The sequence below is a fragment of the Piliocolobus tephrosceles genome, chromosome 6, assembly GCF_002776525.5.
Source record: "Piliocolobus tephrosceles isolate RC106 chromosome 6, ASM277652v3, whole genome shotgun sequence".
NCBI lineage: Eukaryota > Metazoa > Chordata > Mammalia > Primates > Cercopithecidae > Piliocolobus > Piliocolobus tephrosceles.
In genome coordinates this window covers 134,295,936-134,322,867 of record NC_045439.1, presented here as the reverse complement: position 1 = coordinate 134,322,867, position 26,932 = coordinate 134,295,936, and the positions used below count along the sequence as shown (strand labels likewise).

The 26,932-nt window shown below is 35.5% G+C and overlaps 1 protein-coding gene across 4 annotated transcripts in view; it reads left to right on the top strand.

The window, feature by feature from the left end:
• MCTP2 (multiple C2 and transmembrane domain containing 2) overlaps window positions 1–26,932 on the top strand; it is a 269,346-nt gene that overhangs the window by 195,635 nt on the left and 46,779 nt on the right. For all 4 annotated transcript variants that reach the window (XM_026455447.2, XM_026455445.1, XM_026455446.1 and 1 more), the window contains 2 exons: window positions 21,684–21,806; window positions 24,450–24,491. In XM_026455447.2, the coding sequence (XP_026311232.1) occupies window positions 21,684–21,806; window positions 24,450–24,491 (165 nt within the window). The remainder of the gene's footprint in view (window positions 1–21,683; window positions 21,807–24,449; window positions 24,492–26,932) is intronic.

Sequence of the window (26,932 nt, the reverse complement as noted above, 5' to 3'; positions counted from 1 at the left end):
CAGTGTGTGATGTCCCCCTCCCTGTGTCCGTGTGTTCTCATTGTTCAACTCCCACTTATGAGTGAGAACATGTGGTGTTTAGGTTTCAGTTCCTGTGTTAGTTTGCTGAGAATGATAGTTTCCAGCTTCATTCATGTCACTGCAAAGAACATGAACTCATCCTTTTTTTATGACTGCATAGTATTCCATGGCATATATGTGCTGCATTTTCTTTATCCAGTCTATCATTGAGGGTCTTTTGGGTTGGTTCCAAGTCTCTGCTATTGTGAACAGTGCTGCAATAAACATATGTGTGCATGCAGAAAAAATGTTTTAGTTGGTTGATTAATTCAGTAGTTTTAGTTGATTCAGAAACTGTGATATATTTGATCACCTTGGCTTTCTGGGCATTGATGTAGAGCATAGAATGGAAATAAACCTTCCCCAGAACTTTTCCACGTTGAGGCTTTCGAAGCCACTCACAAATGTGCACACTGAGGATGCATTAGGGAAATGTATGGGATTGTGCATTCAGGAGACTCTCAAACTCTGTCCTCTTGCATTTGTATTATCCAAAGCCATAGTTTGGATTCTGATTTAAGGGGTCTTCCTCCTGGGCCACTGCATTCTACACGCTGCCTCACTATGACACTACTCAACTACAATGTTGGATAACAGCAAGTGGGATTTGGTTAGACCTTTCTTTAAATGCTTGAATTTTGACTTCAGTTTCAATTCAACAAATGTTTGAGTATTTATATCATATAAAACTTTATACTATGTTTTATAAGAAATATAGAGATGAATTATTTACGATTCTGGATTTCAAAGAGCAAAATAATTCTGGTGCATTCAATAGATATGAACAAAATTAACCATGATGCCAGGCAAAATATGTGCCAGGTATCTTATTGAAAGAATGGTTTACTCCAACCAGGTAGACCAGTAAAGGAGAAAAATGAACATTCCTAGAGACACTTTAAGGTATTCAGAAGAAAAACAGAAGCAGTTTTTAAGAATGGCAAATTTATATGCATGGAATTTAAGAATTATGGTAGGAAACAGAGTGAGAAAGAATTGCATATTGCATATGTGAAGGTCAGACATATTTAGATTTGATGGGCCGGGAATTGCAAACTGATAGTTTTAGACTGTCTGTAGAGAGTGGGAAAAAATAAAAGACCTTGAGCACAAGAACACTGAGATGAGACCTCTGCTTTGAGTGATTCCTTTGACCCTGATGTGAATGGATAGACACTGGAGCAAAGTATTATGAGCATTGTACAAATTCGAAGTGTGTTCAAATAATCTGGGTCTTGGCTGCAAATAATTGTGGAGCCACATTTGGCCAACTCTGAGGGGTATGTGGGTGTGTTTGGGGGAAGGAGAAAGAGTAAACAAATTATCGTGAAGTGATTGAATTTGTTCTCCATGTTTAAAAATGGAAGGAGTTAACATTACATAATGTAAAAAATCGTTTCACTTGAAAATAGTTTAAAACTCACAAGAAGTTAAAAAAGAAATAGTGCAAAGAGTTCTTGTGCCCCCTTCAGCCAGTTTCTCACAATAAATATCTTACATATCCATAGTACATTTTCAGAACCAAGAAATTCATACTGGCACAATACTATTAACTCAGGTATGGACCTGATTCACATTTAATCAGCTTTTACATGCATTTCAGTAGTGGCGGTATGTACATATCAGATAAACATCACCACAGTTGAGATACAGAATTGTTCTGTCATCACAAAGAACCTCACTTGTGTTGCTCCTTAATATTCACACATCCTTAACCCTAACCTTGGCAACCACTTAACTATTTTTCTTCATTGTAATTCTATCACTTTGAGAATGTCATACAAAAAAGAATCATGCCATATGTAACCCTTGAGATGGGCTTTTTGCATTTGGCATAATGGCCTTCAGATCCATCCAAGTTGTGTGCATTAATAGTTCATTCCTATTGTGAACTCTTGAAAAATGATAAACCTGGGTAATGTCAGATGCCTGAAATAGTCAGCTGAAACTGAGTAAGAAATAGTAAGAAATAGACCCCTTGGAGAAGGGATGCAATCTGAGCTTGCCGTGGTCCCCACCACACCCTATAGTCTTCCACCTGAGCTACATTTCAACTACTTGATCCCTGAAGTATTTTAATTTGCAGTTCTTGGCAGTGGCTAACATTTCTGAAACGGATATAAGATGATCAGTGTTTCACAGGTTACTGTATGTGATGGAGAAAAGAAATGGTATCCCTTTCTCAGGTAAGTTCAAAATACAAAGTGTCAAAGAGTAGGAAGTGACATTATTATTTAAAAAAAATGTAGCTGCCTGTACTCCCAGCTACTTGGGAGGCTGAGACAGGAGAATGGCCTGAACCTGGGAGGCAGAGGTTGCAGTGAGCCAAGATTGCACCATTGCACTCCAGCCCGGCGACAGAATGAAACTATGTCTCTCTCTCTCACACACACACAAATGTAGCATGCCCTATTATGTTTATGTAATGTCTATAAATTTATTAGGCATGGATTACTTTTCAAGTGCTTTTGACTACAGAGGATTTTTGTACACGTATGGGGTGGAGGTGTCAGCAGCTGAAGGGTGGGGCTGTCAGGAAGACAGAAGACTGTTGCCCTTTTCCATGTCCATCAGTGAAGAGGAGCAAAGCACAGTGACAACTGAAGGTCAGGACCTCAGCATCTCTCCACAATTGTGTTACCATGATAACCTGGGGTGCGTGTGTGTGTTGTTTGGTTAGTACCTGTTTTCCTTTTCTACTTTGTTCCTCACCCTGGCCTTTATCACTTTCAAAATCAGCACGTTGTCCTTCATGGCAATTGTTAACCAAACAGTGGCTGCTTGGGAACCCTGAAATCATGGCTTTTGAAAGCATTCCTAGGCCAGTGCAGAATCACACTCAGTGTTTCCAGTGGTACGTGATCTACTGTAAGGGAAAACAAATGTAAAATATGTCACATGTACAAAGGAGTTTGTAAAACGATGTATGCACACATATATGCAGTTTAAAGAAAGATGATAAGGTAAAACATCTGTGTACCTACTGCCCCACTAACAAACTGAACATTTTTTGAAGTTCTTTCTCTACTTCTTTGTAATTGAATCCTTCTTCCTGCTTTGTTCCCAGGAGTAATGGTAATACTGAATGTTGCATGTCATTCACTGTCAGTTGTGGTTTTGCCATCTTTGTATCTGTCTTTCAACAATGTATTCAATTTTGTCTATTTTTGAAGTTTTAGAAATCATAAAAAAGTCTTATTCTGTGACTTGCATTTATTAGTATTGTTTTTGATGTTCATCTGTGTAGTTCATTTACATTATGTATAGTATATAGCTGTATGAGTTAATTATCCATTCTATTTTAGATAGACCTTTGAATTGATTACATATTTGGATATTTTCATTTTGTTTTTTGAGTTTTTTTGCCATTATCAAAGGTACTCTTGTAAACATCATTATACATATCATCTGGTGGACACGTGTAAGAATTTAGAGCAATAGTTCCCAGTGGGGTGCCTGGACAGCAGCATCTAAAAACTTTTCAGGAATGCAGTTTCTTGAGCCCCACTCCAAATCTGCGGAATCAGGAACTCTGGGGATGGGACTTAGCAATCTTGTTTAAATAAGGCCTCCAGGTGCTTTTCATACAGGCTCAAGTTTGAAATCTATTGCTCTAGGATATATACCTAGGAGTAGGACTGCTAGGGTTTGGAATATACACTTTCTGCTTAATTAGTTAGGCTACTCATTTCCCAAGTGATTATTGAACTATCAACATCAAATGAAAGTTATGATTTTGCATCTTAGAAAACTCTTGGCATTATCTGACTTCTTAATTTTGTCAATCTGGTGTGTTCTAAAGGGGTACTTTGGTGAGGTCTTAATTTGTGTTTTTTATTATAATACTAACACATTTCATATGTTTGGGGCACATGGATCCCTCCTTCTTTGGTCTATCTTGGCCTAATTTGCCTAATTTTCTTCTTCCCTACCTTTTTTGTTTTTTTAATAGAAGTATTTAATCTAGATACACATTATTTGTACTTAAAGTATCTTCTGGAAGTTTCTATTTTTACATGCTTTTTATCTTTTGATGAACATAATCTTTAATATCAAACTTACTCATTTTTTTTTTCCTGTGGTTGGTGCATTTCATGACATGTTTGAAGAATCCTTTCTTATGCCCAAAGTCATAAAAATATTCTTTAAATTTTTTTTTTAATTCTACATTACATCTTTAAATCTACTCATGTTTTAATTTCATTTTTGTGTTCTGGGTAGTATCCAAATGACTTGGTATCATTTATTGAATATTCTGCCTTTTCTCAATGATCTGCAATTTCCACGAAGTTATAAATCAAGTTTACATATATAGATTGGCTTCTTCATTGGTCTCTTGTCTATTCCTATACCAGTATCACAGAAATATTTAGGTTTAGCACAGTTCTTCCCAATTTCCTTTCTTCTTCAATAATGTCTTGGTAAGAAAGCTTGGCTCTTTGCTCTTCCATCCAAGAAGTAGAATTCACTTTTTGTGTTCCACAAAAGCAGGACAAGACCAATATTGAAAGTAAGTCAGATGCAAACTTATTAACTTTCAAAATGAATACATTATAAAAAGAACAGCAGAATGAAACCAAGTTGATTAGGAGGAGTAAAAAAAGAACAAAAATCATGTGTAAAATCAAAAGAAAAAACAAAATTAAAAGTTATCTTTTTGAAACACTTAGAGAACTTATTATTCTTTTCTCAGAGTTTTCAATGTACAAAGAGAAAAGACACAAACAGGCATTGGAAGGCACAAACTGCATCAGATGAAGCAGAGATTAAACATAACAGGATATTATGACCAATTTTAAACTTAAAATGTTGAAACTACATGAAATGAATAAAGCTTATACAACAACTTATCAAAGTTGCAAAAGAGACTTAAATAGTACTAAACCCATTAAGTAATTGAATCCATAATTTGATGTCATCCCAGAAAGCTAAACCTAAGGCTCAGGGAACGTTAGAGGCGAGTTTTACCAAACATTAATGGATTAGGTAAATCTTATACAAACTTTTCATTTTTTTTCCTTCTGGCTATTACTATTTTTTGGACATGTCAATTGTCAATTTCATTGTTGCTCCATGGAAAGCAATGTGTCTTTTTGACTCCTGTGCCTGCCTTTCAAACTTGCTTTTGACGATTGATTATTTTCAGTTTTACTCTGAGATGCCAGAGAGAGAGAGAGAGAGAGAGAAAGAGAGAGAGAGAGAAGAGAGAGAGAATATGTGTGTGTTTCTTTAGTCATCCTATTTGGCATTCCTTAACTTTATGACTTCATGTCTTTTATAAATTTTGGAAGATTCTCATCCAGTATCACTTATAGCGTTTTCCTAGTCTCTCTTTCTCTTTCTGGATATCAAATTTTTACATATAAAGTAAACCTTTCTCAGTGTGCCATACTTCTTCTTATTCTATTTCTAGTTTTACCATATCTATCTCTACTTGAAGTGTAGATATTTTCTACTAATACTCCAAATTATTAATTTAATTCCCTACTCCAAATCACAAATTCTCTCTTTTGCTTTATCTGTTCCTCTATTAAATTCGTTTATTGAGCTCTTCATTTTGTTTATGAAGTTCTAGGTGTTCATTTGACTCTTACAGTTCTCAGTTCTCTGCTGGTATTGTTTTCACCAGTTTCCATGAACATATGGATTATAATTATTTTAAAATCCATATCCTAAAACTCTAATATCTAAATCACCCATTTATTCTGGTTATCTTTTTTCTTTTGATTTTTGGTCGTTGTTTTTTCCTTCTGTCTATAACTGATTACTTGTATTAGAACATTTTAAAGGGGGGCGTGGACTACGTTATCTTCTACCAGAGAATATATAGAGTAGGCATTTAGAATATAGCACATCACTCTGATCCCATCACAGATGGAGATGATCTAAGGTAGGATTCCAGGCATCTTAAGGATTCATCTATTTCTAGTTTTACCCCATGCCAGGTATGTAGTCATTTAGGATTCTCAACAAAACTATGCAGTATTTACTAGGGCCCTTCTTTTTAAATAGTCCCTCACCTCTAGTTTTGTCTCTCAACCCTGTGACATTGCCAGAAGATTTTAGCAGCTACTTTCTGCTTGGTCTCAACCTTCATCCTAAGCATGCATGGTTTCAGAATTAGTAACTGTTTTGAGGAGAAATGAATGCAGACTGTCTAGCTTGACTCTCTGCTATTCTTTTTTTATCCTCTTTATTTTTGTCTTTTAAGTCCTAGCTGCTGCAGTTACCATGCATGCACTCCAATTTTTGCCTCCCCAGATTTTTATGATTGAAGCAAACTCTAGGTTAGTACTTTGTACTCTGTGGATTGCTGTGTCCTGCACAGTGAATTGACTAAAACAGGTGTATTCGTCCATTCTCTCGCTGACATGAAGATATACCTGAGACTGGGTGATTTATGAAGACAAGAGGTTTAATGTACTCACACCTCTGAAGACTTAACAGGAAGCATGATTGGGAGGCCTCAGGAAACTTGCAATCATGCTGGAAGGCAAAGGGGAAGCAACATGTCTTACCATGGTGGGGCTGGAGAGACACAGCAAGGAAGAGAAAAGAGCCACACAATTTCTAACAACCAGATCTCATGAGAACTCACTGTCATGAGAACAGCAAGTGGGAGGTTCACCCACATGATTTAATCACCTCCTACCAGGCTCCTCCCCTGACACGCAGGGATCACAACTGGACATGAGATTGGGGTGGGGACACAGAGCCAAACCATATCAACAAGGAAACAAACAAATAGGAATGAAACCAACCCCGAAAGAGATGAAGCAATAGCAAACTAAGGGAGTGTATTTGTTTTTGATCCTGTCTCCTCAGGTCCTAGAAGTCTTGATTATTCTCAGATATCTTCAAATTGTTGGTTTGTGTATATTAAGCTGTTTTCACAGCTTTTTTTTTTTTTTTTTTTTTTTAAGGAATATTGAGAAAAATCGTATTCTTCATACTGAAAAGCTGAAGTTTATCTTGTACTTAACATGCTAGCTTAACAACAATAGTATTGGAATTATTTAAATCAAACCATACCTCTCCCAATTTGTAGGCTTTTGCTTTTCCCTATTTAAATTCTGGACAGTGTCATTACAAATTATACTTCACTTTTGTAAGTCAATGTTTATTTACACTGGCATACACATTTACCATTGTTTTTCAGCACCATACATTTTTGCATTTTGCCTTTATACTTGGGGCAGTTGTCCTTCTGTTTGAAGTATATCTTTGATATTTAAGTTCATGTGGGTCTTCTGGTGAGAAGCACTCCTAGCTCATGTTTTCCTGAAAATGTCTCTGCTTCACTCTCCTTTACAGATAATTTGTAACATACAGGATTCTAAATTGAAAGACTGAAAGAATATATATGTTAAATTATTCTGCTGTTGTCTTGCTTTCCCTGTTGCCTTGAGGAATAAAGTCACTCAAATTACTTTTCCTTTGTAGTTGAACTATTTTTTCTCTAGCTGCTTTTAAGTGTTCCTCTTTTCCCCAGTTGTTTTTTCAGTTCTGCTATGATAGTTTTAGATATAGATCATTCTTAATTTATCCTGACAAGGAATTTTTAGGGGAAGGGGGTTTCCTATATTAATCTTTCAGCATTTCTGGAAAATCCTCAGGCATTTTTTCTTTATATATTACTTCTTCTCCATTCTCTGTTGAACCCCTCTCTCTACCCTAGACACCTATCAGACCTTCTCATTTCTACCTTCCATGTCTTAACCTCACTTGTATATCTATAACCTTGTTTCTGTGGTCTGTGTCCTCAATTTCTTTGAAATTATCTCTCAGTTCACTAATTTTCTGTTCAGCTCCTTTTAATCTGTTAGTGTACCCATTGTGTTTACATTTTATTTTCTCTCCTTTATGCCATTCCTCACCAATATCTCAGATCACATAGTCCATCTTTAAAATAATTTCCTTGCCTTCTCTACTTTCATTAGACTTGATTAGCAGAACCTCAGGTAAGCTTGGTTCCAAAACAAACAAACAAACAAACAAACAAACAAACAAACAAACAAATGTATTTCGTGCATCCTGACAATTCCATTACACTTCTATTACACTTCTATAATCCACTCTCCTTTTTACTTTTCTAGACTATTCACTCTTTAGACTATTTCATAATTTCTCTTCTGCCTTGAACTTTTAATAGGTCTTTTGCTTATCCTCACTCTCACAGAATGACATGTTTGACGTAAGTGCCCCTCTACTGCTACCCTCTACTAACATCTAAGTGCCCCTCTACTGCTATCCCCCTACCGACATCTATGCCTGTGTCATCTGCTTTTTCTTCTGTAGCTATGGATGACCTGAATTGTTACTAAGACCAACCCTCCATTTTACAGTGGATTCCACCCTTAACACTGATTCAAAAGTAGTGCTCCAACTGTTATTTCCCATCTCCTGCCTCATAATTTTATTTATCTCTCTCCCCTCATTTATTGCTACAGTCCCTTCCAGCTATCACCCTATTTCTCTGCTCTTCATTGTAATAAACCCTTTCAAAGAGTTATGTCTCCTGTCTACAATTTTCCCCATTCTCTTAAACTCACTCTTGTCTAATATTTGCCTCATCATTTTACTAAACTGCTCATTTCAAGTCACCAGTGACCATATCTTAGTATCTTACTTGTAAATATATTGTGTCCATCCTCTTTAAAATACTTTATCTATTTTCAAGAATACAGCCATCTCCTAATGTATCTCTTTGTCTCTGGCATTTCCTCAGGCTCTTTTTCTGACCCCCTGTCTTTTCAAACTCTAAATTTGGACTTTTGTTGAAATCAATTCTGGGCCATTTCTTTCTAGTTGCTTTCTAACTAAGATTATCTAGTCTGATATCTATAAATGCTATCTGGAGTCTGATAATCCACAAATGTATGTATCTAACCATAACCTCTACCCTGAATTTCAAACCATGTATCTAAGGTTTACTCTGTGTCTCCACATGGACATCCAATTGGCACCTTACTCCCCTCCCCAAACCTGCTCTTCCTATAGACTTTGTCTCAATGCATGGACAAATCCATTCATCCAAGTTTTTCAAGCTCTTAATCTTGGAATCATTCTCAATCATTTCCTTTTTATCTTCTCATCTAAACTGTTTACAACTCCTCTGTCCCTAGTTTCTAACTAGTGAAAACATCGTCACTTCCCACTAATTCCACTGCCATCACCTTAATTCTAGGCCACAATTAACACTAACCTGGTCTTTTCAATCGTGAAATATGTGTTGTCTCTTCATGATTTGTTCTTATTATGCAACCACAGTGATTCTTCTTAAATATGAGTCAAATTATGTTATTCTGCTTCCTGCCCTCTTGCCAGCCTAGCAAATCCCTTAGAATAAAAGGCAACGACCTTACAGCCATTCAACCAGGCCCCTTGTGGCCAACTCCTGTTCCTTCCTCACTTCTCTTTCCAATCTTCTTGCTCACTTTGTTTCAGACACAAGGAGTCCATGCTGCCTTTTTTTAAAAAACACAAACACGCACACACACACACTGGATTCGCTCACACCTGTAATCTTAACACTTTAGGAGGTCGAGGTGGGAGGATAAGTTGAGAGTCAGGAGTTCGAAATCAGCCTGGCCAACATAGTGAAACCCAGTCTCTACTAAAAACATGAAAAAAAAAAAAAAAATTTGCCAGGCGTGGTGGTGGGCACCTTTAATTGCAGCTACTTTGGAGGCTGAGGCAGGAGAATCACTGGAACCTGGGAGGTGGAGATTGTAGTGAGTGAGCTGAGGTCATGCTTCTGCACTCCAGCCTGTGTGACAGAGCGAGACTCCATCTCAAAAATAAAAAATAAAACAAAACACTCTAAGAAGACATATTCCCAATTTTGGGCCTTTGCATTTGCTATTTCTTCTGCCTGGAAACATTGTTCACCTAGATACCCACACCTCCTCCAAGGTCTTTGCTCACTTATTACTCTCTCAGTGATGTCTTCCCTTACTACCTTACTTGTAATTGCAAACCCAACCCCACTGCCTGATATTCCTTCCTTTCCTTTTCTGTTTTGTTTTCTCATGGTGGATCTTTTACTGCCTGATATATATATATATATAATTTATTTTTCTATCTCATCTTCAACCCTCATATACAATGTAAGCTACATAAAGGCTGCTCTTAGTTTGTTTATGTTTATTCTTGTGTCTAAGTCAATGTAGGTGTTTAACAAACCAGCACTGAAGAAAAAATGAGTAATAAATTTATCCAGGAAATAAAGTAGTGACACGAAGATGAATTTAGTTTGTATGGCCCAGGGATAGAACATTATAAGTGAAGAAATAGTCAAGCAGTTGAGAAAATAGCTTTCTAAATTAGAGAAAGGTGTATGTTCAAAAGTAAAGTCCTGAACATCGTTTTATATCTTAGGGTTTGCAAATGGTGCCGTGTGATTAGGAACCTAGAATGTATGGTGCAGTTGAATTATGATGTACAACCAAGTCTGAGCCAGTTAATGAAAGGTCTTAACTGTTAAATTATGAGGTCTGGATGTCTTAATGTTGGCTAGGGAAAAATGGAATATTTTAATCAGTTCGATGCACATGATAACACCTAGTCGTGTTTTGTTGTTGTTTTGCTTTGGTATAATGATATGTAAGACATGTTTTTTCTGCTTTAACAAAAAAAGGCAGTTACAACTTCTTGAGAAGGGACTTGATTTGTTACCTTAGAAATGAATGTGTACCTGGTCAAATTACAATTTTTTTAAAATTTAACCCTGGATTTTTTTTTGAACAGAATTAACACAGCTTTGTTTCACCTTTACCCAATATGTTCATACTAAAATAATCTTACTTATGTGATTTCCCCCTCTAAATTATGCCCTGTATAATAGGATGATTTTTCATAAATATTGTATGATTATTTAAAGATATACTGTTTCAAATATCTAGATTTTATCTTTATCATGACAAATGACTTGATGTACAAAATATTCTGAAAGAGTATCTGTCTGTTTGCTGCCCTTTCTTATTTTCTTGTCTGAAGGACCACTCCAGTGGTTCTTAAAAGAAATTCAGAAACTTCTTCAGTACTTTGCAGATGAACCAGCTTCTAACCCTCTTAAGTATTCATACAGAATCATTAGATTTTGAATTAGCAGTACCTTACACCAGAAGAAATCAACTAGCCCTTCCTTGGACTTCCTGGGATGTTGTTCTTGTTTCAATTTTAACCTAGGAGTTTAGTAAGGTTGGAGAGTTTGGGTCGGTGGGAAGGAAGGTGGATGTTGGGTCCATCTGTTCTTTTTCTTATGTTTGTTTCATGGTGTAGGAATGGGTAACATAACAAAGTAGATTTTTCATTAGCTGAAACTTGATTTATATGATGGCAAATATAGAGAACATATAGAGTTCTCTTATGATTTTCTACCACAAAATAACACTTAATTTTGTTATTACATACCTAATGTACTTATGTCATCTTGGGTGACTACAAAACAGAAGAGTAATTTAAGATTACCCGGTTACTTTGACCAATTTTGGGTCAAAGTTCTATTCTATATAATGGCCATGTTGGATAGATTCCCAAATGTCTGTGTCATGCCTAGCTATTTACAAAATAGAAGTATAAAACAACCCATGATTTTGTATGAACATCCATAATGAAATATATTCATTCAAATGAGGCTCCGGATTTCATTGTTCTGTTTTTTTAAACACTACTTTCATGGACAGTGTGTAAGCCATAAGATGCACACTCTAATCTCTATAATCATACTTTGCTTGTTTCAACAAAAACAGTGTTTTTGAGAATTATTCAGAGACTCAGCTTCTTGTAATTTGGCTGTTTCCTAATCTCAAATTCACTCTTGAAGGACAAAAGGAGAGAATCTTAAGATAATTTCAAATGAGATCCCAGAGTATTGAGGGGAACAGCCATGTTATTCATTGAACTTGGTATCTGAAGTTAACTACTTTTTAGTAGAAGCATTCTCTTGGATGTTTAGAAGATAGTTAATGGCTTGGTTGATTATTTAATTGGTTACAGACCACTTCATCGCCACCTCATCATGAAACCTGATAGACATAACCTGATTTGTTCTTTTAAATTTTTTGTGACATGAGGTAACATCCTTCTCGTTAAAGAAACAATACATAGAGGATTTGTTAGATTTTTTCAAGTGTCTATGGCAATGCTAGTTAAGTTCTTCAGTCACAGCTAGCTTGGAACCACAGACTCTTGAAGGTATTTTGATCTTTAGGGTTTTCCTCAGGAAAAAAATAATCTTTTCAGAGTCACTTTCTCCTATCTGAGATTTAGCATGTATATATTTTCATAAAAACTATTGCAGATAAGTTTTAGAATAGAAAGTGAGGAAATATTTGCAGCTGAAAATTTAAGGCAATATTTTGAAATTACACTTTCTGGTCACCTCTGCACCTGTGTCGTGGAACATATTGGGAAGACGTGCATGGTAGAGTAAGAAGTTTCCTTGGTGCCAGAGAAACCAAGCTTCAAGCAATGGTCCTAACATATGTGATATTTCTGTTGTGTTTCTGAGTATTGTTCTACTGTATGGATATGTTCACTTTTTGGTTGACATTTGGGCCATTTCCAGTTTGTTATTTATAATAATGCTGCTGTGCTATGAACATTTGTGGACAAGACTTTTGTGAGACATATTATACAGAAGTAGAAAAGCTGTGAATTACGGTAAATATATGTTCAATGTTTTGAGAAACTGCCATACAGTTTTTCAAATTGGATGTACCATTTTGTGTTTTTACCAAGGATGTGTGAGAGCTGCAGTTGTTCCACATTTTTGTCAACACTTTATATTTCCAATGTTTTAAATTTTAGCCCTTCTAATACATGTGAAATCAGATTTCGTAGTGGTTTTAATTTGTGATTTCCTAATGCATAATCATGTTGGATATCTTCCTATGTGTTTGTAGGTATTCATATGACTTTTTTGTGTTTGAAGGATTTGGTCAAATATTTTTCCCATTTATATTGAGTCATCTTATTAAATTGTAAGAATTTTTTTGTCTTCTGGAAACAAGTTCCCTTTCAGTATATGTAGTGAAAATATTTTCTTCATTTTGTGATTTGCCCTTTCCTTTCCTTCCAAAGAGCAAAAGGGGAGTATATTTTGATGCAGTCTTTGTGTGTGTGTGTCTGTGTGTCTGTGTGTGTGCGTGTGTGTGTGTGTGTGTGTGTGTGTGTGTGTGTGTGGTGGGGGAGGGGGAGTTGCTGTCTCACTCTGTTACCCAGGCTGGAATCCAATGGTGCAATCATGGGTCACTGCAGCCTGTAGCCTCTGGGCTTGAGTGATTTCTTTGCCTCAGCCTCCTGAGTAGCTGAGACTTACAGGCACATGCCATCATACCCAGCTCATTTTTGTGATGTTGCCCAGGCTGGTCTCAAACTCCTGGCCTCAAACAGACCTCCCAGCTTGGCCTCACAAAGTGCTGAGATTACAGGGGTGAGCCACCACTCCCAGCCTATTTTTTTTTCTACTTTTATGTTACTCTTTATATTTTTTGTGTCCTAAGAAATCTTTGCCCACTCTAAGATGGCAAGTTTTTCTCCTATCCTTTTTTCTTAGAAGTCTTAAAATTTTAGAGTTTACGTTTAGATGTATAATCCATTTAGAGTTAAATTTGGTATGTTATGTGGTAAGAGTAGGTGATTTTTTTCCCCATACATATATCCGGTTTTTCTAGTGCCACTGTTTTTAAAAAAAATCCAATTTTTTTCCATTGAATTACATTGGCAACTTTCTTAAAACTCAACCACTTTTATGTGGATCTATTTCTAGACTCTGTCTTCTATTCCATTGATGTATAAGTCTGTCTTTTCACCAGCACTACTTCTATTTTTGCTACAGCTTCACAATAACTTGTGAAGTCAGCTAGTGTGTTAATTGGTAAAATTGTTTTGACTATTATATGTCACTTACATTTTCTTTTTCTTTCTTCCTTTTTTTTTTTTTTTTTTTTGTGACGGAGTTTTGCTCTTTCACCCAGGCTGGGGTGAAGTGGTACAATCTCAGCTTACTGCAGCCTCCGTTTCCTGGATTCAAGTGATTCGCCTGCCTTAGCCCCCCAAGTAGCTGGTATTACAGTCACGTGCCACTAAACCTGGCTGATTTTTCTATTTTGAGTAGAGACAGGGTTTCACCATGGTGGCCAAGCTGGTCCTGAACTCTTGACCTCAGGTGATCCACCTGTGTCGGTCTCCCAAAGTGCTAGGGTTACAGGCATGAGCCACCACGCCAGACCTGCATTTTCATTTAGTGTTTAGAATCAAGTTGTCCATTTCTATAAAATAAGGATTGCTTGAATCGGTAGGTCAGTTTGTGAATAACTGCCAGCTTAACAATACCAAATCTTCCACTCCATGAACTAGGTATATTTATTTTCTTATTTACATATTCTGTAATGTTTCTCAACAATATTTCATAGTTTCTAGTGAGGATATCTTGCTTATATTTTATAATTTTTATTCCAAAATACTCTGTTGCTTTTGTGGTGCTACTATAAATGGAAATTTAAAAATTTTATTTTTTAATGTTTTGCTGCTAGTATTAATATCTAAAAATGATTTTGATATTTTAATGATAATTTTATATCATGGACTTTGCTGAATTTAATTGTGCTTTCTAGGATTTGCTTTGTAGATTCCTTAGGATTTTCTACATTTAAAAAATTATGTCATCTGCTAAAAAAAGTTGTACCTTTTTTCTTATATTTACACCTTTTGTTTCATTGTTTGACTTTATTGTAATGGCTAACACATTCCATTAAATACCGAATAGAAGTAGCGAAAGCAGACATGCTTGCCTAATTTCTAATTTAAGGGGTGCATGCAAGTTTCCCCATTGTAAAATAATTTTGTCTGTTCTAGAACTTGATATAAATGGAATCAAACAGTAGGTACTATTTTGTAGAAGGCTTTTACCACTCATGTGTTTTTAAGATTCATGTGGTTGCATGCATGAGTCATTTCTTTTTTAACTTGTGTTTGTCTTTTTAATCAACTTCTCAAGGTACAATTTATGTACAATATACCCCTGCCAAGTATGATCAAATATTGTAGCTATAAAATTTTTACAGATGTCCTTGAACAAATTGATGAAATTCCTTCCAATTATTATTTGTTAAGAGTAGAAGGGTGTTGAATTTTTGTCAAATGCTTTTTCTGTATCTATTGAAATAATCACATACCTGTTCTCCTTTATTCTGTCAATATTGTGAATTACATTGATTTTTGAATATGAAATCAATTTTTCATTCTTTTGTTTTGTTTTGTTTTGAGGCGGAGTCTCGCTCTGTCGCCCGGACTGGAGTGCAGTGGCCGGATCTCAGCTCACTGCAAGCTCCGCCTGCCAGGTTTACGCCATTCTCCTGCCTCAGCCTCCCGAGTAGCTGGGACTACAGGCGCCCGCTAGTTTTTGTTTTTTTAGTAGAGACGGGGTTTCACCGTGTTAGCCAGGATGGTCTCGATCTCCTGACCTCGTGATCCACCCGTCTCGGCCTCCCAAAGTGCTGGGATTATAGGCTTGAGCCACCGCGCCCGGCCCAATTTTTCATTCTTGGAACATATTCTACTTGATTATAATTTAGTTTCATATATTTCTTGATTTAATTGACTACTATTTTCTTGAAGTTTTTTGCATCTAGGTTCGTATTTGGTCATTTGTCTGTATTTTTATTTCTTTGTAACAGTTTTGTCAGATTTTGATATTAGGGTAATACTGGCCTCATAAAATAGTTGGTAAGTACTCTTTCCAAAGTGATACTCTTTCTTTTCTCAATGTTGAATAAAATTCAACAGTGAAATCATTTGCCCCTAAATTTTTCTTAGCGAAGACATTTTTGATAAATAATTCAACTTATATATTGTTCCGTTCTATTAGGTTGTATTTTACCATTTTTTCCTTTGTTTGTTTGTTTGTTTGTTTGTTTGTTTTTGCCACAGTTATTCATTGTATTTTATCTGTCTTTTTTGTTTATAGTGTTTTATTTCATTAATATTTAATGTATTTTTTTGTATTGTTGGATTTTAATTATTTTATATTTACCTCTTTCTTACTCCTCTGTTTCTCTTATTTTGACTTTTAGATGTCCATTTATCTGTTTACTTTTACAATTTATTCCTCCCTGCCTTTTTTGTGTAGTCACTCTGAGTATTAAGGTGTATGTGTGTATATTTTCCCCTTAACTTTTCAGAGTCAATTTAAGATTAATATTGTATAACTTCATCTAAAACATAGAAACATTACATGTCATCTAAGTCTAAATGTCCATCTACCTCTAACCTCCTTTCTATTAGTTTCCCTGTGTTTCACACCTAAATACATTATACACCTCACCAGGATAATGTTATAAACTTTAACCATTTATAAACGTTCTGAAAAATAAAAGAATAATAATATTTTCTATTTACTTATGTATCTACCACTTCTGATACTTATTTCTTCCTAAAGTTTGCATTTCCATCTGGTATCATTTTTTCCTCACCTTGAAGAATTCATTTAGTATTTAGTGATGTGCAGATATCTACTGATAAAAAATTCTTTTAATTTTCTCATATCTAGATCTTTAACTTTCATTCTTATAGGATATTTTTACTGGATATAGAATTCTGAGCCTAAAGTTTTTGGTTTTGTTTTCGTTTCGCACTTTAAAAATGCTTTTGTATTATCCCCTTGCCTCCATGGGTTCTGATGACAAATCTATGGTGATTCAAATTGTTGTGTTTATGATAATGTCATTTCTCTCTAGTTTTTATCAACATTTTCTTATTATCTTTATTTTCCAGAAATATGGTGATGCTATTTATCCCCAAGGCTGGATTTCTTTAAATTTACTCCTCTTGAGGTCCTCTGGACTTCTTTAATCTGTACATTTTGTCTTTTCCTAGATTTGAAAAGTATTCAGCCAATTCTTCTTTAAATATTTTTCTACTCATTCTTTTCTTTTGAAATTCCAAATGCCCGTGTTAGAATTTTTGAAATTTTCACGGACTCCAGACCTTCATTAATTTTTTTCTATTATTTTCTGTCTTTTATATTTGATGATTTCTCTTGATATCTTTATAGTCACTGACTTTTTCATTCTTAATTTTGCTACGAAAAATATCCATTGATTTTTTAAATGTTTAATATTGTATTTTTTAGTTGGGCAATTATTTTTTAATGTTTCCATTTTATGCCTATATTTACTGTTTTACCCATGGTGAGTTTATTTTCCATTGCCTCACTGAGCATGGTTTTTATAGGTGTTTTAAAGTTCATTTCTGATCATTTCAACGTAGCGTTCACCTTGGAGTTGGTATCTTTTGATTGCCTCTTGCTCGAAAATAGATTCCATTTTCTTGACTCTTTGTATGTTGAGTGGTTTTTGAATTGTATCTTAGACATCAGCAGTTCTATGTTGTGGAGATTCTAAATTCTGCTACATTCTTCTAAACAACTTTTTTTTTTTTTTTTTAAAGAAAGCATTTAATTTTATTAGACTCAAAATGCAAACTTTGTCACATGTCTTATGGTGATAGCTTTGATCTTAGACTGCTTTGAGTGTGCTCTACATGTATGCCAGCAACTTTAGCGGCATTCACATACTGAATTTGGGGTTAACCTTTGCTTACACTCTCCTTTCAGTGTACCTCTGCACTCTCCAGTGGTCTTGGTTGTCCTTGAGTGCATTCCTGTTTCCTCCATTCAGAAGTAATGGTAAAATTTTCGTTGGAGTTTTATACAACTGGTACTACCAGAGTGACTGCAGCTGCTCTTGGATCAAAGATACAAACATTTTTAATTAATTCCATGCAGATCTGATCCCTTCTTTCAAAGTTATAACCCTCTTTCTTTCTTTGAAGATGCTCAGATAATTAGGCTTTTTCCAAAATAAAATATTTTTTTAGGGTTTATTTTTGCTTTTCCTGAAAGATATGTTTGTTAGGAAATCAGTTCTTTACTACAGAAATGGGAATTATGCATTGATTTAAAAAATATATCTAAAGGCACTAAGGTCTCACTCTAAAAGGGTTTTAGGTTATTTGAATGTGATATTTAAATTAACTCAATTTTTGTTGTAAAATGTTTCTAGGATTGCTTAAGTATTCCTGATAGAGGCAAATGCTATGGCAAATGAGGTGTTTACCTAAAACAACCATCTCCTTAATACTGGTGGCTGTTCAAGTAATTTTTTCAAAGACATATTTAGTTTTATAATGAAGAAAGTAAATTTAAAATGATGTGTCCTGATTTTTCTCCATAGTTTTATGTCAGCCTCTTCTTACTTGAAGTTACATTTAGCAATTGAAAATAATAATAAAATCCATTTACCCAGTAGACAGGCATTTAGAAACAACCACCACCATTTAGTATATAGTTAAAACCCTCAATTCCCAAAAAAAATTAATAGGGAAAGGGAAATAGGTAACAAATAGGAAAATCTCTAGCTTTACCTAATAAAGAAATATTTGATATTATAAAATTTTAAATAAAGGAAAGTTGATGGAGCAAGTCACACTGGAGGAAATCAATGTGGTTTGATTTTTTTTCATTGATCCAAAAAGTATTTCAAAAATTTAACACTTACACATCAAAGAAAAAGGTTTAGCACTAGGAGAAAAGTAACGTACAGAATGGAAGAAGGTGAAGGAAAATCATCATGATTTGCAGTTTATATGATTTTTGACATCAGATCTACAAAAGAATGTATTTGCAGTCTCTTACAGCTAATAAGAGGGCTCAAAAAGAATGTGAACAATATGTAAAAATTAGTATTTCTGTACCCAGCACTAACCAATTAAATGATAAACTTTAAAATTGTTCCATTGCTGTTTATAATAGTAACTGTTTTAAGTAACTGGAGTTACTTAAAAAAAAAAAAAAAAAAAACCATGGAAAATTAGTACAGTGAAAATAATAAAATATTTTGAGATACCTGAAAGAAGTTCTGAATGTAGAGAAATAATCATTATGAAATGTCAATATCAAGATATCAATTATCTTTAAATTATAAAGACAATCTCAGTCTTAATTCTTCTGAGTTGTATAGAAACTTATAAATTAATTCTGAAATAAATACATGTGGAAGAGTAAAGGGTGAAAAAATATCCAAGATCATTTTGAGTGTGTAATAAGAGACTTGGCCACTCAGATATTCTATGGTTACTAAATTATAGTTTAAAAATGTGGTCTTGGTAAAATATAGGAAAATATATCAATGGAGAATTGAGAGGGCTCAGAAACAATAGACACACTCATGTGGGAACTTGGTATATTGACAGAAGTAGCAATGTAGGTTAACGAGAAAAATGGAGATCGTTACAGGAATTTAGCTGTAAAATATGGCTAGAAGGAAAAAGTTGACATTGGATTGCCTGAGTTAAAGAAAAAATTAAAACAAAACCAAAATTGAGACAGAAAAATATCATACACAGTTATCTTTTAGAAGAAAACACAAGGAAATAGCTGTATTAACTCAAGGTAGAATATGATTTCTTAAGTAGAACACTGAACATTAAAGGCACAAATCCTCATGTAAAATACTAATATATTTGAATACATAAAACCGCTATTTCAGCCCATGTTTGCATTGATAAGGGAGTAGAGTCAACAACTTGCAGAGCATTCATTTGAATGGGAACTATATTAGTTAAAATAAATGTACTTGATTTATTATGTATACACCATGAAAAGAACTATAAAACATACTATTGGTTAAAATATTTGCAGAACAATAGGAACATTTTTATTTTGTTTGTTATTCCTAATATATACCTAAGGTGCCCTCAGGTGGGAAAAATTCACGTCAAATTTAGGACAAGGTTGCCTATAGAAGTGAGAGGAATAGGACTGAGGAAGGTTGACAAAAATAACATGAGTGTCTATGCAAAACATCTTTAAGTATTAGAAAATAAAATACAACAACACGGTTTTACCTCAGTGAAGGAGTTTCTCCCAGAAATGCAAGATTGCTTCAAATTATGAAATTTCAAATACAATACATCATCATATTGATGTCTTTAAATGAAAAGGATAGAACCATCCTTATCTCAGAAGATACTGAAAGAACAGTTAGTTAGCTACCAACTATTCTTGATTTTAAAAATTATACCCTTGTTAAAATTGCTGGACAAATTTTTGTTTAAAACATGTTTTTATTAGGTTTGGAACAGATATGAAAGAGTGTTTATAAAACATTTCAAAGATATAAAGAATAATGATCACCTATATGTAAATTTTCTGGTATTAAAAATGGTTTGTGTGTGTGTTCTTAATGAGATATGATTTATCACTCTAGAAGTATTTTCATTAAAGCCAAGAATTAAACAGTGATATCCTTCTGAACAGTTTAACAATTTTTTGTAGGAGTAATGAAATCAAGCAGAAAAAAACAAAGTTACAAATAAAAAAGAGGAAACAGAAGGATCCTTATTTGTAGATTATGTGACTATATTCTTAGAAACCTCGCAGGAATGAAATAAACTATTTGATACAATAAAGAATATTTAGTAAGGCTGTTAATGTTAAAAACATATATGTAAATTATTTGCTTTTATATGTAAATAATGACAAGTTTGAAAAACATAATGGAAGAAGTGATTTTATTTACAATGGGCACCAAAAATATAAAAGCAATATATGATAGCCACAAAGAGAAAATTTTTAAATGTTAGAAAAAGTTTCTAGCAATAAAACAGTATTGCTTTTGGAAAGGAAGATTTCATATTTAAGATGCAGTAATTTGCCTTTTCTAAGTTGATATGTTATAGCGGTGACTTTTTCAAGCACTTACAGACAGCTGATAACCACAAATTATCTTATTTCATCTTCTAGACTACCTGTGAGTTTGAAAAGAAAGTGAGACTCAAATTTTGAAGTAATTTACCCAAGATTTCACTCCTGTTATAATTAAAATTGTTATAATTAAAAGGTGTTCTCACCTTATTTATCCTAATTAGTGTGTTTCTTGGAGGTAGAACCATCTCGTTTGCATTCATGTCTCTAGTAACCATTGTAGCATAGGCAGTTGGACTCAGTCTCAAATTCTCACTTGCCTTTCTATGTGAGGAGTCACAAATTTCAGAGATTGACAGAAATTGGGCAGCTAAGAGAATACCTTCTCTGATGTAGACAATGCTAGCCAATCATTTTCTTGTGCCCATATAGTCTCAAAATTGATAGATTTTAAGTATTTTAACAAACGTTTGGAAATCTAAAGTCTTTCTCTGAAATATTTGGATTTTTTCAATATTGGCAGCCAATTGAAAAAGTAATGGCTTTCTCCTGTTCAAATAAACCTCACTTTTGGCCAAATTTGGCCTGTGGCCTGCCTCTTTGCGACCTTGGACTTTTTCCATACTACTTTCCATAATTCTGGCACACTGAAATCCATGGGCTTTTCAGGTATGAAGCTACTGTATCTGTCTATTCCAGAGCGTGACTAACCAGCTTTTTCTATACTACCAGTTCTAAAACTGAGTTGATCATTTTGTGTGTGTGTGTGTGTGTGTGTGTACCTGTTTGAAAATGTTTCTGAAAGTGACTAGAGATAGCTCAATTGAATCTCCTTATGTCAATGCATAGGAATTTGATTGCTCCCCTAGTGTTTTATCAAGCAGTCATGTGTTCTTATTTGTCTTTCAATCAGGTATTTTTAATCACTGTCTGGAATTTTGAGCTATATATGATCCCTTTGGCATTGTTGCTGATCTTTGTCTACAATTTCATCAGACCTGTGAAAGGCAAGGTCAGCAGCATCCAGGACAGCCAGGTAAGCAAGGATTTGGAGTTCTGACATTTGACTGCCGAGAAATGTGTTAACAACAACAAACTACCACCACCACCAAATCATGGCCCAAGTCCATTTCGTTTGAGATGTCAGGCAGCCCTACAAATGCACTTGTTTTGCAGTGGAGGTCTTCTATCATGTGTAATCTGGAGTCTTCTTTCTGTGGCATCTTATGTTGCTGAGTCTTGGCCTGCTTGAGGGGAGCCTCTGGTTCATGGTTATTATTTCCATGCTGGTAGCACATGTCTGTGTGCTCATATGATTCTCTGTCGAGTTCCTGTGAGCAATCTCCTCCGTCACTAACGAGACCTTTGCGGGCTCTGTGGGCCGTTGCTGGGCATGCAGAGAGCTCTGCAGGGCTAACTCTGGCCTTTCCATGAAGGTATGTTATGCAGTGTTCTCTCTGGCTTGAAGGCTCAGGAGATTCCCAGAGGCTTGTCGACTCCCAGGGCAATCAGAGAGCGGGTGGGCTTAGACCCGTCTATTTGCAGGTGCCCACATTTGTCTGGAAATTCCCAAACTTCCTGTCTTGTTGAAGAAAGCAAGACCCTTTCTCAAAGACATCTCTCCACATCTACTCATCTCGCTTCCACTCTGACTCTCCTGCCCCTGGCACCCTCACTGCACCCTGTAAGATCTTTTTCTGCTCTGGGTGGCCAGGAACTTGTATTTGTAGGCTTTTCTTTTTCTTCTTTAATGATGTAATCTAGGCATTCCAGATTCAAGAACCAAGTTTTTTAAACAAAAATCTAAAGTCCTGAGACTTGATTAATTTCCTTTCTAAATAGATCAACTTCACATTTGGTTTCCCAAGAGTCAATCAAATCCTGACTGTTTTTGTTTATTTTTCCTTATGTCCTCATAATGAATTTAAGGGAGGTTTCTGGTTTCACTTAGGAAGGAAGGAAAGTGGGAAAAATGAGTACTGTGGCAAAAGGAAAATTTCAAAATTTACTTTCAGGCAATTTCAAAATTCTATTCTGTTTGATTTTAATTATTTAATGCAATAGGCATGAACACATATCAGTGAGAAAATAGAACCAGCTAATAAATGAATGACTTTAATAGATCCATTTAAGGACTAGGTTTCACAGAGTTATAGATAATGGAATTTTTTACTAAGAAACATCTCTAATATGTGTTGTCAACTAACATTTTTACAATGTTTATGCAGGTTTTATGTGCACACTGTATATCATATATGTTTATAGTATGTGCATATGTGTGCATGTATGTGTGAGCATGTACATATACTGGCATACATGTGCATATTAATATACCTGTGTGCACATAAGTGTGTATGTATGTATAAAGCCTTTATTTATCAAACATTGAAAATAATTACCTAATTTAGTTCTATAACACAACTATGAAACCGGCAAGAACTATTTTCATTTTATGTCTTACGGAACTACAGTGCATGTGACAAAGTGATTTGCTTAAAGTCACAAAGCAAAAACTATTGGAACCATGTCCCAAGCTAAAGACTTCTCCTAATTATAGCATTTTTTCCCTCCCATAGCCTGTTTTCATTACCTTCCTGTTTATCCACTGGCTTTCATGAGACATGTTTGCTGCCAATTGTGAATAGGTTAGTTCCCCAGATGACCCATGAGTACCACACAAACTGCTGACTGCATCTTGTGAGAATTCTAGAAGGTAGGGCTATACTGGCCCTGAAGAAATTTCTTGATGACTGCTCCATGGTTTTATGGAATGTAGCAGAGTATTCTCTGGATACTTCAGAGTTACTCCTTTTTAAGAGCATGATATTGACAATTCTTTTTACTATTGGAACAATGACATCTGAACAGCATGACCGACCTTTGCAAGGTTAAGCAGAAATGCAAGTGTTCAAGCTGAAAATAGAACCTGTTGTCTAATACTGAGCTTTCTTTCCAAACTACTGACCCTGTTTTATTATGTACCAACAGATATTAGTTTTTAAACATTGTGGTGCTATGATCAAACTCTGGCCATTAAATAGCCAAGATTTTTACATTAAACAAGCCCATTAGCAGTACAGCTGGTGCTGTGGCACCTGAGCTAAAACCAGGCACCCTTTAGTCCAGCTCTGAGCCTTGAGTTTCTTTCCCTCACCTGCCCCTTCTAACCCTAAACCCAGAGCAAAAATAATAATGCCACAGAGAAACCTGTAACTTATTCTTAAGATTGATTATATTCAGACTAATGCATTTTATACTGTCTAATGTTTCAGTAATGGCCCCAAAGGGAGACAGCAGTCATTATAATAACAATGAGCCTAGCACTAGTGGAGTATGGTATTCTCAGCCTTAACGTAGCAGTTGGTTCATTTGTCAGAATAAGAACAACACTGTTTACAGAAAGTACAACTCAGCAATGCATTTTTAAAGCTGGCTGCCTTCAAAGGGCACTGGCCTAATAGTTTTATTTATAGTCAACAGTTTTATGTAGATTATGCTTATTGCTTAGAGTCCTGCCACAGTGTCCCTGAACTTTAAAAGAGTTATTTTTTAAGAGGTTATAATGCATTTCAAAAATATGAATGCTTAAAGTCTGTAGGCAAGCTTTAAAATGTGTCTAATTTGCATTTGTTAATTTCAGTTGATGTTTTTATAAACACGTTGTGGGATTTCCTTTCAGGAGAGCACAGACATAGATGACGAGGAGGATGAAGATGACAAGGTGCGTATGTTCAAGAAAGAACACAAAAAAACACTAGTGTTGTCAACAGATAGCATTCCTCCAGGTCGAATCTCTCTCCCCCGCCTTTTCTTTTTGTATTCTAGAGTTACCAGTATAGTAATATTATTGTAACTTTTTAAAAGGATATCCATTTTTAAGATTTTTTAAAGTGATATTGAAAAGGGTAAAATAGAAGGAATAATTGAAATGTTATAAAAAGCATAACTATAGGAGGCCTTTTATTGGATGCAAGCCAAGATTAGCCTTCCCCTTCATAGATAAAAGGTAGCCTCGGAAGTCAAAAGTAAATCAACTGAAATTGCTGTTTCTTTAGGCTCATGTCTGCACTCTGTGGGGTGGTCACCCACTTCCGTGCCTGTCATTTTCCCAGCTGTTCCTGGCAGTGTTTTCAGCTATATGTCTGTGTACATCTGTCCTTTTCCTTCTCCTGGGAGAATCTCTCAAATCTGCTGCTTTTGTTGTCATTACGCTTTCAGACAAACCTTCTGGAATAAAATGAAACAAGTGAAATGCCAAATGAAATGCTACTAGCTTAATGGACTTCCAATCCCCTTAACCTGTGGGTATCTGGGGCGAGGGATGGTAACATGTAGGAGGCTTGTGGAGAGAAAAGGGCAAAAGGGGAAACCTTGAGAGTAAGTATCCCGTGTAAATGCCCATTGAATAGAAATGTATTCAAAGACACTGGCTCTATGATACAAAGAGCCTTAAAATTAATTGAGTGGACCAGATGGTTTTGCCCATTTGAAGCAAATGGGGTGGATTACAAAGTAAATCTTATTTGTTGTGTTAAGAGGATCATTAATAGCAAAATAATAAAATCAACTATAATACTTTTAAAGGAAAAATGACCTTTTTCAGAAAAGGGGTTGCACAGATGCGAGTTTCTTCTTGATGTCTTCATGTTAGCGGTTTCTGAATGATTAAATCATTGACTATTGTCAAAGGAAAGCTAAGTTGATAAGGTTTATAATGGGATGTTTTACCAAAAAAACAGAAGTATTAATGAAATTATTTTAAACCTGTATGAGGTGATAACTACAAGTCTAGGCCTCCTGTTCTTCAGACTGGCCAGCTATCAGGTGGGGGTTCCCACAACCCCTTTCTTGGAGTCAATGAATTTCTAGAATGACTCACAAAATTTAAGGAAATATTTACTTCTATTTACTGATTATTACAAAGGACACAACTCAGGAACAGCCAATTAGAAGAAATGCACAGGGCAATGGATGGGGGAATGGGTGTGAAGCCTCCACACCCTCTCTGGACACACCCTGGAGCACCTCCATGTGTTCACCAACCCAGAACCTTCCAGAATATGCTATTTTTGTTTCTATGGAGGCTTCATTACATAGGCATGATTGACTAAATCTTGGGGCATTGGTGTTCACGTCAATCTCTGGCCCCCTATTCCTTCCCTGCAGGCCAGGGCTGGGGAGGACTGAAAGTTCTAACCTTCTAATCACATGGTTGGTTCCCCTAGCCACCAGCTCCCCTATCATTAGAGGCTTTCCAAAAGTCACCTCATGAACAGAAATCCAGGTGTGGTTGAAAGGGGCTTGTTATGAATAGCAAAAGATGCTCCTCTCACCTTTCTAGCTCGAGCTATTTTAGCAAGTGAGGACAAAACCAAACATTATAGCAAAGATGTTCATATCTCTCTTATCACTTAGGAAACTCCAGGAATTTTAGGAGCTTTGTGCCAGGAACCAGGGACAAAGAACAAGCATACATTTCTTATTATATTACAACGTCACATTAGGCAAAATTCTAAATATTTATGAACCAGGCCTGGAGGAAAGGAAGATTTCTTCCTGTTTGGCCAAGCCTGTTTAAATGAACCACCAGTAGAAGAGGATGTCCTCTATCCTTTGGGAATAACTGTGACCATGTGTCTTTGGCCCATCTAATAAAGGAGAGCATCCAACAAGAAGATGAATGGAAACATGGTCTTCAGTGACTGGCAGGCAACAAAATCAGGTCATAGTCAAGACCAGTGGTTGTCAAGGTCTAGTCTAGCACTGATGTACTTCAAGAGCTACATAAAGGTCTGGAGAGACAGCCCTTTGGTCTGTGCTTTAAACCTTTCTGGGTAAGGATGACTGAAGAAGGAGTTGGAATGGCAGCATCCACAGCGATAAGCCTGGGAGCTGTTGCATTCATCTCAGCATGGCCCAACCCATACCAGTTGTGCCCACCTGTCCCACATTGAGGGCACTGGCACTAGCGTTTTCCTCAGTCCCCCCAGGGAAAATTTATTCTTAACATGTTTTTATTAGAGTATTTTAATAGCACTTTTTAATAGACAAGTATAACCATGGTGGTTTTGCTTTCCCAATTTTATATTTCTATGAAATCTTCTAGAGGAATAAATCCAAAATGATATTTTGACTTCTGTTTATGTCTCTCCTGCTTAACAC